The sequence below is a fragment of the Malaclemys terrapin genome, chromosome 2, assembly GCF_027887155.1.
Source record: "Malaclemys terrapin pileata isolate rMalTer1 chromosome 2, rMalTer1.hap1, whole genome shotgun sequence".
Taxonomy (NCBI): Eukaryota; Metazoa; Chordata; order Testudines; family Emydidae; genus Malaclemys; species Malaclemys terrapin.
In genome coordinates, this window is record NC_071506.1 from 13,993,422 (window position 1) to 14,009,204 (window position 15,783).

General features: G+C 37.9%; 1 protein-coding gene across 2 annotated transcripts in view; it reads right to left on the reverse strand.

Annotated features, from left to right (window-relative positions):
• The window catches only part of KHDRBS3 (KH RNA binding domain containing, signal transduction associated 3), a 208,936-nt gene that overhangs the window by 30,254 nt on the left and 162,899 nt on the right, over window positions 1–15,783 (reverse strand). For both annotated transcript variants that reach the window (XR_008444117.1, XM_054021074.1), the window contains exon 7: window positions 10,285–10,367. Coding sequence is in view for 1 of the 2 variants with exons in the window: in XM_054021074.1 (XP_053877049.1) it covers window positions 10,285–10,367 (83 nt within the window). In the remaining variant the exon portion in view is untranslated. The remainder of the gene's footprint in view (window positions 1–10,284; window positions 10,368–15,783) is intronic.

Here is a 15,783-nt window from a genome sequence, read left to right on the forward strand (position 1 = left end):
AAAGGAATAACAAGTGGGGTTCCGCAGGGGTCTGTTCTGGGACTAGCTCTGTTCAATATCTTCATTAACGACTTAGATATTGGCATAGAAAGTACGCTTATTAAGTTTGCGGATGATAACAAACTGGGAGGGATTGCAACTGCTTTGGAGGACAGGGTCATAATTCAAAATGATCTGGACAAATTGGAGAAATGGTCTGAGGTAAACAGGATGAAGTTTAACAAAGACAAATGCAAAAGTGCTCCATTTAGGAAGGAAAAATCAGTTTCACACACACAGAATGGGAAGAGATTGTCTAGGAAGGAGTACGGCAGACAGGGATCTAGGGGTTATAGTGGACCACAAGCTAAATATGAGTCAACAGTGTGATGCTGTTGCAAAAAAAGCGAACGTGATTCTGGGATGTATTAACAGGTGTGTTGTAAGCAAGACACGAGAAGTCATTCTTCCGCTCTACTCAGCGCTGGTTAGACCTCAACTGGAGTACTGTGTCCAGTTCTGGGCACCGCATTTCAAGAAAGATGTGGAGAAATTGGAGAGGGTCCAGAGAAGAGCAACAAGAATGATTAAAGGTCTTGAGAACATGACCTATGAAGGAAGGCTGAAAGAATTGGGTTTGTTTAGTTTGGAAAAGAGAAGACTGAGAGGGGACTTGATAGTAGTTTTCAGGTATCTAAAAAGGTGTCATGAGGAGGAGGGAGAAAACTTGTTCACCTTAGCCTCTAAGGATAGAACAAGAAGCAATGGGCTTAAACTGCAGCAAGGGAGGTCTAGGTTGGACATTAGGAAAAAGTTCCTAACTGTCAGGGTGGTTAAACACTGGAATAAATTGCCTAGGGAGGTTGTGGAATCTCCATCTCTGGAGATATTTAAGAGTAGGTTAGATAAATGTCTATCAGGGATGGTCTAGACAGTATTTGGTCCTGCCATGAGGGCAGGGGACTGGACTCGATGATCTCTCGAGGTCCCTTCCAGTCCTAGAATCTATGAATCTATGAATCCTATATCAGCAGGGAAATGAAAAGGATGATTTACATTTCTAATATCTAAATCTACTAGATGAAGATGGGGGGGAGGGAGGGAAGAGGCTACTGCTTAAGGCAAGGATGCTCAAACATTTTCATCGCATGGAATATATTACTTTACTTTTCAATTTAAGCAAATGCTGTAGTTGCTATATGCATGCTAAGTGGTCATAAACTGAATGGAAGGAGGTCTGCAAGACTGTGATTTGGTGGTGGTGGGAATGTGGTCTGCCAGACTCTCTCTATAAAGATGTGGACCACACTATAAAATCATCACTGATAAAGTTTGCAGGGAACACACAAATTAGGGGAGTGGTAAAGAAAGAAGAAGAAGAAATAATGATTCAGAGCGATATGGATTGCTTGGTAAACTGGGCTGAAGCAAGCAATATTTATTATTATTATTATGACAGTCATACTTACAGGATGAGGGGGACTCTATCCTGGGAAGCAGTGACTCTGAAAAAGATTTGGGGGTCATGGTGGATAATGAACCACACACAAGCTCCCAGTGCAACACTGTGGCCAAAAGGGCTAATGCTATCCTGGGATGCATAAACAGGGGAATCTCAGTAGAAGATTAGAGAGGTTGTTTTACCTCTGTATTTGGCACTGGTGAGACTGCTGCTGGAACACTGTGTCCAGTTCCAGTGCTCACAATTCATAGAATCATAGAATCATAGAATATCAGAGTTGGAAGGGACCTCAAGAGGTCATCTAGTCCAACCCCCTGCTCAAAGCAGGACCGATTCCCAGCTAAATCATCCCAGCCAGGGCTTTGTCAAGCCGGGCCTTAAATTCAAGAGGGTCCAGAGAAGACCCACAAAAATAATTAAAGGATTAGAAAACAAAGTGACAGATTCAAAGAACTCAATCTGTTTAAAATAAGAATGTAAGAATGGCAAGTGGTCTATCTAGCCCAGTATCCTGTCTTCCAAAAGTGGGTGGTGCCAGGTTCTTCAGAGGGCATTAACAGAATAGGGCAATTAAAGTGATCCATCCCCTGTAATCCAGTCACATGGTCTGCCAGTCAGAGGTTGAGGGACACCCAAAGCATGGGGTTGCATCCCTGACTATCTTGGCTAATAGCCATTGATGGACCTATCCTCCATGAACTTACCTAATTCTTTTTTTAATCCATTTATACTTTTGATCTTCACAACAGCCCATGACAATGAGTACCACAGGTTGATTTGGGCTGTCTGAGTAAGTACTTTCTTATGTTTGTTTTAAACCTACTGCCTATTAATTTCATTGGGTGACCCCTGGTTCCTGTGCTATGGAAGGAGTAAAAAACACTTTCTTATTCACCTTCTCCACACCATTCACCATTTTACAGACCTCTATCATACCCCCTTAGTCATCTCTTCTCTAATATGAATAGTCCCAGTCTTTTTAAGCACTTCTCATTCGCAAGCTGTTCCATACCCCTAATAATTTTTGTTGCCCTTCTCTGTACTTTTTCTACTTCTAATATATCTTTCTTGAGATGGGGCGACCAAAACTGTGTGCAGTATTCAAGACGTGGGCATACCATGGATTTGTATAGTGGAATTATGATATTTTTTGTCTATTTTCTAACCCTTTCCTAATATTTCCTAACATTCTGTTAGGGTTTTGTGTGTGTGTGTGTTTGTTTTTTGACTGCTGCTGCACATTAAGTGGATGTTTTCAAAGATCTATCCACAATGACTCCAAGATCTCTTTCTTAAGTGGTAACAGCCAAGTAGGCCCCATCATTTTGTATGTATAGTTGGGATTATGTTTTCCAATGTGTATTACTTGCACTTATCAACACTGAATTTTAGCTGCCATTTTGTTGCCCCATCACCCAGTGAGATCCCTTTGTAACTCTTCACATTTAGCTTTGAACTTAACTACCTTGAGTAATTTTGTATCATTTGCAAACGTTGTCAACTCACTTTTCCCATTAATTTTTAGTTGCTTTTAATTATTTTGACACTGTATTCACTACTTTTCTTCATGTCATCTAATCCTACCATCTCTTCTATTTCTTTCTCTCCTCCTCACAGCTGTACATTTCTCTGCCAACTAATGCCCCTTTCTCCTCTTGCACATACTTTCCTACTGCTTTGTTCCAATCTCTCCTAGGCAGCAAGGCAATGCGTGAAATTCCATTTTCACCTGTTCCCCTGGTTGTTCCTTGGTGACTGGCAGCTCCAATACCACTGGTGGCTCCAGTCCCCAAGAGTAGGTCACATTTCCTTGCCTATTACATAGCAGTAGCCCCTTACAGCTTACAGAATCAGTTGGGACTGGCTCCACTCCTTGTTTTTAACTGCTGTTGTAGGCCTCCAAGCTTTTATTTGCAATGAACACTTTTGGCAGCTGTAGAAGCAGCTGGAAATAAGGACAACAGTAGCACATGATAAGACAATTCTCCAATAACAAGTACACAGGAAGACCACAGTTTTAGAACCACTTTCCTAAAGCGTGGCATCACATTTTAGTGTGGCTACTCAGCTTAGATTCTCATACCACCTGCTAGACAAGACATATCCTCTTAGGCACTTACAAATATGTGAGCAACCCACAATCTTTAGTATATTATCCTGCAAAAGTCCTGTGAGGTAACGAAGTGCTATCATCCCCATTTTTGCAGATGAGGAACTGAGTACTCTCCCGCAAGCGCAAACATAATGCAGAACATTGACAGAACTAGACTGAGCCAACAATTAAATTTGGGGCTGACACTACCCCTTTTATTTCAACATCTAGCTTAAGTATAGTTTTTGCAGCTCCAGCAATGGTGCAATTGTATGGCAGAAAAGGTGTTGTGTATGAACAGCTACCTAATTTTATTTTTCTCCTTAACCTTATTCTAAGACTGAGAAATATATTTAAAGCACAATCAAATATTGAGTAAAATACTGCATCGCAAATAACTTTATTAATTGGTAAAGCAATTATTACTATACACTGCTTTGTCTATAAACAACTTTCGTTCCAATAGAGACTGTCAAGTGCTGAGGCCCAGAATTTTTTTTTAGTTTACGTTGTTTTAAAGATGATGTTACTTTTTATTTTTCAAACTGATCCTTCAAGTTGCTAAATCTAAAGAAAAAAAATCATGAAGTTTGGTCCATTCTCCAAAATGCAATGCTGTATAGACACAGCAGTAGCTGCTATCTGTGTAGTATCTACCATCAGAATGAAATAAAGCATTATGGTGAAAGACAAAATATGATACATTCTTTCTTAAAAATGTCCTTGTGGCTTGAAGGACTGATTTGAAGACATTAACATTTACTGGGAATCTAGGATCTAAGATCTACTACATTTATAAAATTTGTAAAACTGGTAAAATATCATGCCTGGCCATCTTATGTCCTTTTAAGACAACAAAATCCAAGGATTTGAAATTTAAAAGTAAATTAACATTTCTTCTCGTTGAATACATTTTAGTTGTATTTTCTAAATGTTTCAGTGCCTGCATGCACTTGCATAGTTCAAAAGGATCTGGACGAACTGGAGAAATGGTCTGAAGTAAATAGGATGAAATTCATTAAGTACAAATGCAAGTACTCCACTTAGGAAGGAACAATCAGTTGCACACATATAAAATGGGAAATGACTGCCTAGGAAGGAGTACTGCGGAAAGGGATCTGGGGGGTCATAGTGAATCACAAGCTAAATATGAGTCAACAGTGTAACACTGTTGCAAAAAAAGCGAACATCATTCTGTGATGTATTAGCAGGAGTGTTGTAAGCAAGACACTAGAAGTAATTCTTCCGTTCTACTCCGCGCTGATTAGGCCTCAACTGGAGTATTGTATCAGAGGGGTAGCCATGTTAGTCTGAATCTGTAAAAAGGAACAGAGGGTCCTGTGGCACCTTTAAGACTAACAGAAGTATTGGGAGCATAAGCTTTCGTGGGCAAGACTGCATCTGAAGAAGTGAGGTTCTTACCCACGAAAGCTTATGCTCCCAATACTTCTGTTAGTCTTAAAGGTGCCACAGGACCCTCTGTAACTGGAGTATTGTGTCCAGTTCTGGGCACCACATTTCAGGAAAGATGTGGGCAAATTGGAAAAAGTCCAGAGTTGAGCAACAAAAACAATTAAAAGTCTAGAAAACATGACCTATGAGGGAAGATTGAAAAAATTGGGTTTGTTTAGTCTGGAAAAGAGAAGACACAGGGGACATAACAGTTTTCAGGTACATAAAAGGTTGTTACAAGGACAGAGAAAAATTGTTCTTAACCACTGAGGATAACACAAGAAGCAATGGGCTTCAATTGAAGCAAGGGAGGTTTCGGCTGGACATTAGGAAAAACTTCCTAACTGTCCAGGGAGTTAAGCACTGGAATAAATTGCTTAGGGAAGTTGTAGAATCTCCATCATTGGAGATTTTTAAGAGCATGTTAGACAAACACCTGTCAGGGATGGTCTAGATAATACTTAGTCTTGCCATGAGTGCAGGGGACTGGACTAGATGACCTCTCAAGATCCCTTCCAATGCTATGATTCTATGAGAAAACCATATGGCATGTAGGTTTATGCAAACTAGTTTACTCTCCATGGCTTTCACAGTTTAAATTATTAACTCTTTTCTTGACAAACTTCCATCACTGGTTGGAATACTATGGATATAGCACCCAAGAGGAAAAAAATCACTGTATCCATATCACATATATCAACAAACGATTCTAGAAATACTTTTTTTTTTGAAGTTTCTAGGAGACGTGGGGAAAATTGAAATAGTTCTATAAATTTTTAAAAGCTTTGAAATCTGAGAAAAATTAAGCATTTTGTTTTGTTTGCAAGCATTAATCATTCTCTCCTGACAGAAAACTTTAAAGTAGATACTAAACCTTTAGTGCTGTTGGACAGGTAACAAACATATCCTTTTTCAGCAATCTTGTCACATAATCTGAATTTTAGTAACAAACTTCATTCTCAGGCATGTTAATTCTCTGCAGCATCTGTCACTGCTATGAATGGTTGATCATAAGTACCTCTGTAGTCATCTCAATGCTATTAAGCAGATGGCAGCGCTAAATCTGAATGATGTAGTACATCTCCCTAGTGGACTTTGTTTCCATATACTACCATTATTCTACAATTCCTCAGTGATAAATCTTATGTATTCTAGAGAACATTAAATAGTGAGCTGACAGTGGCAATTGATTTATTACCAGTAGTTTGCCTTTGCCCTATTATTGTCTTCGCAAACACTTGTGTAGATCATGTATGAAGCTTCCAAGGCATAAAGGCCATTGGCCTAATTTTTTCTGTAGTGTTTTAGAGATTTAATATTTTAATGTAATGTGTCTTCAGAGTGAACATGTTTAAACTCTGGTCTACAGATCTGAAATAATTCCCTGTTAAAATTCTCCTTTTTCCTCTATTATATTCTAATCTGTGGATTTTCATGATAAAATGTTCTAGTATTAACATTAGGCCATTAAAACAGCAACTTCTTTTGACCATAAATCCAAGTAAAAGATTATTGCCTGATGTGTGGTTTTGAGAAGTATTATTTGTAATTCAACTTTGTTTCATAAATATCATATATATACACACACACACACACGAGTGAAGTTGGTAAAAAAGGCACTTGTGTGCCAAGAACAAATGAATACAATAATATGGGGGGTTATTGTTTTAGCAGTATTTAACTTCTGCAGTTCAATTTATATTTAAACAGATCATTTGTGCTATATACAGCAGTATATGTTAAATTATTATGTATCTATGTAGTGCAGCTTTCATGAAGAAATTACTGAATGCATAATGCAAAAGCTGCCTGCAGAAAAGCTATATTGCATGGCATATGGCAACATTAATTTTAGTCTTTTTGCTTTCCTTAGCTTGGCATTGAAAATCTACCATGAGCGTTCATAGCTTTTGACAGTTTCCATTATACTCTGGTTTTTAGGTGGAGCTGGCTGACTGACAATTTCACAAATGTTTACTATTCTCAATTTTCAAAAGCTAAGCAATAATGTTTCACAAACTCATTTTATCTTTCTTACTATGACTGGACTGCTTTAGCATTATTTGTTCAATTAGACTTACTAATTTGTATGGGTGTAATTTCTATCTAATATTATCCCCTAAATGTTAAGTGCTGCATGGGAATTTAATCACGTCTCCCACAGAAGTCATTGGAGCTGGCTGGCTAAAACCAGCACACTTCAGAGTTATCTATTTGAAGACTATCATAACTGCCAAAGATAGTTCCTTTGAAAGCCCACCAAAATGCACTCTATTTGTGGATTTACTCTATGAACAAATTATTTGTAGACGATGCAACATTTTAGTATTCAAAATGGAAACATTCCCCACAGATATTGTACTTGCTTGCTGGGACAATACCATGTGTAAGAATTGGAGAGAAATCTCAAATTTAGTCTTCTCCTCTCTGGTATTAGAGTGAAAGGTTTTTAAATAAAACCCAAGGTTGATAGGTACCAGGAGTCATGCAAAAGTGATTCTCAGTGATGACATCTGAATACCAAACAAAATGCCATTAATAAAACTTAAAATGGGCATCACTTTCAGTCTCCTAGTTGGAGGTTGGCTACTATATTACAATATTGGTTGCTGGAGAAAAGGGGAGGTTAGGTTGTATAGAGAGGAAGAGCAGCTTTTCATGAAGGCAAGTGAAGATTCAAGTACCCATCCACCCACAATATTTAGACCATGGTATCTGAATGTCATATCATTCCCTTCAACCGCTATCAGCTACAGATATCCTGGGGAGACAGTAAGGAGGATGTGAAAGTATCATATGGTGCCGTGCTAGAGGAGAGCTCTATCCAGTTGTACTGGATGCCCCAAAATGGAGAACAAACTACAAAAATTTACTACTACACTTCACATTTGAGATGTACTTGGGTGGGACAGTGAGCTATTCATTCCACTGCAAGAACATTCTCTTTAACTAGCACTGTACTATTTTGATTCACATAAGAAAACTATCGGACTCAGCCTAGAATACCAAAAATACCACTACTCTGAGATGTACAACAAATACGCTAAAAAAAATCATTATTTTGCAAATCAGTAATTCTAAGACTGAACAACAGCAAATAGATGAAGCATCTGTAATTTCCCTTGAGTAGTAGAAGTACACATACAGTGGAGTACACTTCAAAACTTTAGTCTGTTTCTAGAGATATTTCCAGTTCTAGTGGCATTCCTCATTTTAAGTACACAGAATATCTCTGAAATCTGCAATATTTTTAAATCAGTATGAACTTTTTAAGCATTCCACGTACCCACAGTACTAGAAAAAAGGAAAATGTAGCCCTAACTGTTGACTGAGTTTAAAGAGGCCGATTAACCTAATATTTGCTTTAACATTATTTTAGGGGTACTTAAAACAAGCAAAACTTGCTTTTACATGTTAATCAAAAAGTGACCCATTTTAAACATGTGGACCTCTTCTTCATTCAAATACATCAAGTTTTTTCCCCCTTATAATGAGGGAAAGTATAAAAAAAATTAAGATACTATAGCATCACAATTCTCTTTTGTTTCACATAATTTGTGTAACACCAAAGACATTTAGATATATTCCAGTGTTACAAGCATCTCTCAGTAGTTACAAATGACATTACAATATGTGCTACTCTTTGATCATCAGATTAAAAATTGTTCTGTGTTGCTCAGATGGTTTGGTTAAAGCTATTAGTTTTAGCCTGCTAATGCAATTCTGAAATATCTTTGCAAAAAATGTGAGCCGGAATTGTGTGAGCAATATTTCATTGAGCAAATTCATACCCCCTTCCCTTTCACCATGAACTACCCCTATTGTTTATAAAAACAGCAAAATAAGCAAGTGAATAAGTCATTCTTTTAAAAAGTTTATCAAATTTGGAGTCCAGTGAACATAACTGGAACTATTTTTGCTCATCACCATTCAGAGGACCACCAAAATTTGTAAAAGATAAAAAAAAAAGTTCATAACAGGTCTTGTTTAAAACCTGACAAAAAGGAAAAACAAATTCAAATAATCATTTTTAAGTTTTAGTCTAGTCCAGTATTTTCATTGTGCTATCTGGAAGCATAGCCTGCAACAGCAAATAAAACCTATTACTAACATTAAAAGCAACAAAGCAAAATAGAACTGCCAATATTAAAAGTAAAAATTCTAAGACTTTTTTGAACAGTATCTTTACTAAAAAAATCATGTTAACTGCTGCTATTTTCTAAAGGTAGTATGCAAGGTACACACGTCCTCCAGAGTTCTTAATGCTTCTGGTGTGCACATCAGTTTTTAGAAATTTACAAAACCTTTTCAGGTGGGAGACACCATGAATAAAGACTACTCTTTTCTGGTTGTCAAAAACGTCATAAAAAAACAATCTCAATGAAAACAGTGAAATTAAAACTTTCCATTGATTTTTCACTTTGAGCAGTTTGCCTGGTTTTGAGAGCTTTCTTCCCTCACAAAGACTTAAATCATTCCTGACAAACAGAATGGCAAAATATTCCTCAGTTGCCAGCTGGGAAAGTGTTTTTCCTCCTCAACCGTGTTGTGAAATCAGGGTTCTTTAGTTTTTCAGATTTTGCTGCAAAGCTACAATGCGTTTAAGTAAAAGTTGTCTTTAACTTGTTTACTAGTGGATGAGATATATTGTCAATTTGAGCAGCACACTCCCTATCCTTAGAGATATTGTAAAGGGCATCTTACCCAGGAGAAAAATAGTAAGAGAAATCTTTTAAAGTGAATAACCATGGATAATGAATGCAGGAACATAAAACCAGAATATCTGCATACTCAGCATGGTCAGCAAAATGAGCTCAACCAAATAAACCAAATCAATCAAATATAAAGTCCCCTAAAATTCTTTTATCAAAATCTATTTGTACTGAACAAGTTACACGTTATCCTTTGATTCTTGAAATTTTTCGAAGTCAAGTTCCAACAAGCTAAAAAGTGAGTGAAAATTCCTTTTCTTTCAAATACATACAGTTCAGGCACTTTAGAATGCCACTGTCAACCAAGTTTCTGAATAATGTCATCTAGTAAAATCTGCCATTCTTTCAATACCTCTTCTCCTTGTTTACTGGGTTCCTTTCAACCCCTTTTGGTGGCAATTTGTCTTTTATACATACCTGATAGCAGAGAAGTATATACGACTGCAGATTGTTGCTAACAATCCTTTTGCATAATATTTATGCTGTTTAAGATTAGATATAAAAGGAATTCATCGGTACTGAAAGTAAAATTAGCTACTTGATTGTAGGAGTTTTCTGCTATAAATACAGTGGGACTTGATACTTACCTTTGTGCCTGGGTGCTATAGCTGTTGTCATAGGAGTCGTAGCCTTGCTCATCATAAGCAGTGCCATATCCATCATCATACTCCTGAAAAATATAATAGAAAAGTAATGTTAAAATTTAAAGAACACAATTCAGAACCTGAAAGAAATACATTAATAATTATAAATGTGAACAACACTATCAACTGAAATCTAAATTCATGCAACAAGATGTAAACCATGGAACTATAAAATCTTAATTTACTCAATACACACCAATTCTATCTGAGAGGCAACATAAATCTAAGATCTAAGATTTATGTAGTTACTTTGGATTTAAGTTTGAGATCTTGGTGGCAACCTATTTTGCACTTTTAAGAGACTAGCATGTTGAATAAAAATGGCTACTTACCACAAAGTAACTGTGGTTCTTCAAGGGTGCTGCCTCTGCATATTCACACCTGTGGTATGTCTGGAGCCACAGACCTTCAAGAAAGCAGTGTCAGTTCGGGACCTTTTGTGGCAACAAACTTTGGACCCAAGGTTATAAAAAGGCTATGCAAATCCAGTTGCCTTAGTTCTTTCCCCTAAACTCAAGAATCCTGTAAGAATATAATTCTGAAGAAGAGAGAGGCTGACAGGCAGTGCAATTATGCAGAAACAACACCCTTAAGAACCAGAGTTACTAACGTAAGTAACCATTTGTACTTCTCGAAGTAGCCTCTGCATAGTCCCACTTGTGGGAATTTAGTGAATGGCATAACCCCATGAAGGAGGGCAGAGATCTAATTAAACAAGAATTGTAGAACTGTCCTCCCAAAACCAGCATCAGACCTAGATCCCAAATTGAGAGAACAGTGTTGTATGAAGGTTTATACAGAAGTCCAGGCAGGACCCTTCCAGATGTTTATAATGAAAAGAATATAGAGGTACCCCCGTGATATTCGTTTATGCATGGTAGAGTGAAATCTAGAACTGTAAAGAACTGACACCTTAGATAATTTACAACATGACTCAATGCAAAGCCTAATCCATTTAAACAGATGCTGACTGGAAATGACATTCCCTTCACATTGATCCCCCGAAGTTAAAAAATTGTTGACATTCTAAAGGCCTCAATTTTACCCAAATAACTCAAAGACCTCTCTTGCCATAGAAGGTATACAAGCCTAGTTCCCCCAGGTAAGAAAGAAGCTTTGAAAAGATACTTGGGAGACTGATGATCTGATTCAGATGAAATTGAGACATCAGATTTGGAATAAATTTGAGATAAAAATACAGGGTAACTCTCTTGTAGATGTAATTGTGAATAAAATGGTGCTTTTAGTGTCAAGTGGAATAAAGAACACTGTCATAAGATCTCCAACTGTACAATCTTGTCAGCACAACACTAAGGTTCCTTGATGGAATAGGTTCTCAACTCTGATGGGAAAACACCAGACCCTTTCAGGAATCTTTTGATGACTGAAATCAATAGAAACATCCACTGGGAGATAATATAGTAAGATTATAGATAGATGTACCTTGATAGAATACAATACAAGGGAAGACAAACACCAAGTACAATAAATATTTCAAAATCAATTATATGGGCATGGGTCATGGACACATTATCTGATTACCTTTGAGAAAACATCTTCTGAGATGAACAATTCAACACAGATGGCTTTAGAGAATGTAGCAGAGCCTCCTCTATTTCCACAGAGCATTCCACATCAGAAGTAGTCAATGTCTTATGATCAAAGCAATGGAGATGAAGTAACTCCAGGTTGGTAAAATAGAGAAAATAGTCTTCCTGTGATAGCAGGTTTGATGATGAATGTTGAAGACCAAGGAACTTCATGTACCAATACTGTCTAGCTCAACTAGGGGAACTAGTATGATTTTGGAGAACATCTTGTATCTTTTTATTACCATTGGAATTGTTGGAAAGGCATCAAAGAATCCCTTGCTCCAGTTCAGCAAGAATGTGTCTGTGATAGTCTATCCATCACTGTCTGTTTCAAGGAACACTCACACCGTTCCTGCAGCCAGCGACTGAGAGTCTGTTGCCATATTCTGTCAGTCAGATCGGCTGAGTTGCTCAAGAAAAAGCTTATCCTACTGCTGTCTCGGCTAAGTTGTGGCAATCAAATATCATTTTTGCCCTGTCCTGACGTTTCCTCTGCACCATTTTCTGAATCAATGGAAAGGGGGGAAGGGCATACTCTTACCCTGTGTAGAAGGACTCTCCCTCTCTGCTCTTGAACAGAGGAGAGGAAACTTTTTATTGATCCTTGTAGCAAACAGGTCTACATCAGGCCGATCCCAACAGGAAAAGATGTCTCATGTTACTCAATCCTTTGGGGACCACTCATGAATTTGAGAACTGTTCCTGCTGACAATCTGCTAGCACATTGCTTTCCCCTCCTAAATTCAGGACAACCAGATAGATCTCAAAGCATGCATAAATCCCATAATTTGACTGTTTCACAACATAATTGGAAAGAATGAGGACTCCTCTGGTTTGTTCATGTATTGTCTGTTGATTGTATTGTCTGTTGATACATGAACAACCTTTTCTTTTATATGAAGGAAAGATATGAAGGCCAAACGAATAGTTCTTAATACCAACACGTTATGAACAAGCTCTTTTCATGAAAATACCAGTGACTCTGGATTGTAATCCAGCCTCAAAATGGGCTCCCAATCCACTGTTGGATGCATCTGACATTGTGCTGATCGATGGAAGGGGGACTGAACAGAACACCTCAAATAACATGATTTGTCTTTTTACAAATTCAGTGAATTCAGAATCCATAAGACTTTGGAAGGCAATCACTTTGTAGGATTGGCAGGCTCAAATTTGGAAAACCACTTGTTCTATTTGTAGAAACCTGTCCTCTGGAAGAAAAGCCTTCCCTGCTACTGTCTCCAGTTTAGAACCTATAAAAAGAATTCTCTGAGTTGGACAGAGATATGATAGGATGACACTGAGAAGCAGACCCAGATGCGAAAAGAGGGAGATTGTAAATGTGATGTAGCAGCTTTTAGCCACCAATCATCCAAATATGGGTAAACAAAAATACCCTGTTTTCTTCGATGTACCACTACCATGAAAAGGCACTTTGAAAAGATTCTTGGTGCTGTGGAGAGGCCAAGTAGTAGCACTTTGTATTGGAAATGGCATCCCAACACCATGAAATGCAGGTATTGTCAATGACTGTGTTGGACACAGATGAAAATAAGCATCCTTTAAACAGAGAGTGACAAACCAATCCATAATTGTAAATGAAGGAGTTATGGAGGCCAGGTTTAACATACGTAATCGGAATGTCCGGGAGGATCATTTACTTAAATCTAAAATTAGACAGAAACCCCCACCTTTTTTTTTCGACACCAGGAAATATCTTGAATGTAACCCTGACCCCACAGATGTTTGGTTACCTCTTTAACAGCTCCTGTCCGGAGCAGCTTTTGAACTTCCATATGTAGAATAACTTTGTGAGAAGGTTACCTGAAAAGGGAAGGATAGGGACAGCCATGCAAACTGCATAGCACAGCCTCTGTCTGTAATTTTAGTACCCATACATTCTATGTAATCAGCCTCTGATGAACTGCTGATGAATTGGGCTAGCCTGTCCCCAAATAAAAGAAGAGATGGATACTTGCTCATAGGACCATGACTGTCAATCCTCACATCAAATGTGAGATCTGGTGTTAAAGGAAGATGAAGAGGGAACAGATTGCCTCATATGTCTACATCTGAAAGGCCTCATTTTATGCTTGGTCTCAAATAAAGATGGAGGTTGCTGGTGCAGTTGCCGACATCAGATTTGTAGAAAAATAAACAGATGACGGAGAGTAATATTTCTACTGATATTGAAAAAAAGAAGCAGAAGGTCTTCTGATTGAGGGCTAAAGACCTAGAAAACGAGCAGTGGCTCTAGAGTCCTTTAAACAACATTACATTAGTCTTATTGCAGAAAAGACAATTCCCTTTGAAGGGGACATCTTCCACTTTAATTCTAGTGTCTGCTGCCAGAGAAGAGGAATCGAGCCAAGCATGCCTCCTCAAGGTAACTACAGACACCAATGCTCTGCCGGAAGAGAGTAATGCATCAAACAGTGCTTTAAAGACATGCTTTGCCATGTTCTGTCCTTCTGTCAAAATGGCATTAGACAAGCCTTTTTTTAATCTTGAACAAAGAAAATCATCCTTTCGCACAGATAGAATTCATAATGGGCCATCACTGCCTGGTAATTAGCCACTCTATTTTGAGATGCTGAGAACAAAATTAATCAAGGAACCAAAGGACACAAAGAGAAGAAATTCTTAATTTGCTTGTACATTAATACTAGGAGCCTGGGCAACAAACATGAGGAACTGGAAGTTCTCATTTATGACCATAAAGTTGATTTAGTCATATTACTGAAAGCTGGTGGGATGATTTGCACGAGTGGAATGTTAAAATCAATGAGTATAAGCTATTTAGGAATGACTGAGTGGGGGAAAGGGAGGGGGCATGGCATTCTAGGTCAAAAACAGCATTCTACTAACGTCTCAGGAGGATGTTAAACAGAAGTTACTAAAGTTAAACATTTTAAAATCAGCAAGTCCAGACAATTTGCATCCAAGAGTTTCAAAAAGCTGGCTAAGGAGCTTGCTGGGCCGTTAATATTGATTTTCAACATGTCTTGGAGCACTGAGGAAGTTCCAGAAGACTGGAAGAAAACTATTGCTGTGCCAATTTGTAAAAAGAGAAATGGGATGACACAGGTAGTTATAGACCTGTGAGCCTGACATTGATCCTGAGCAAAATAATGCAGCAGCTGATATGGGACTTGATTAATAACGAATTAAAGGAGGGTAATGTAATTAATGCAAGTCAACATGGATTTATGGAAAATAGATCCTGTCAAACTAACTTGGTATCTTTTTTTGATGAGATTACAAGTTTGGTTAATAAAGGTAATATGTTGACAAAATACACTTAGACGTCTTTAAGGGGTTTGACTTGGTACCGTATGACATTTTGATTAAGAAACTAGAATATAAAATTAGCATGGCACACATTAAATGAATTCAAAAAACGTAAATGGTGAATTGTCATCGAGCGGGTCTATTTCCAGTGGGGTCAGTTCTTGGCCCTATGCTGTTTAACATCTTTATCAATGAGCTGGTAGAACACACAAAATCATCACTGATAAGGTTTGCAGAGGACATAAAAACTGGGAGAGTAGTAAATAACAAAGAGGACAAGTCACTGATTCAGAGTGCATCAATATTTCTCTTTTCTCTATCAGCAGGAGTGGAGTGAGTTTGGCCAGACCTAAGCTTATTACTGGAAGCAGCCACAACCAACAAATTTGGCACAGCATGCATATAAAAGAAAGAAAACCCTTCATGGAGAAGCTGATACAGTTTGTCTGCTTTCTTGGAAATTGGTCAACTCCTGCTTCCTGTCAGCCTAACAGTATTAGGAGGCTGCAAAAAAACCATCCAGGATAGGAAGTGACAGCCTATTGGTGGAGGTAGCCCC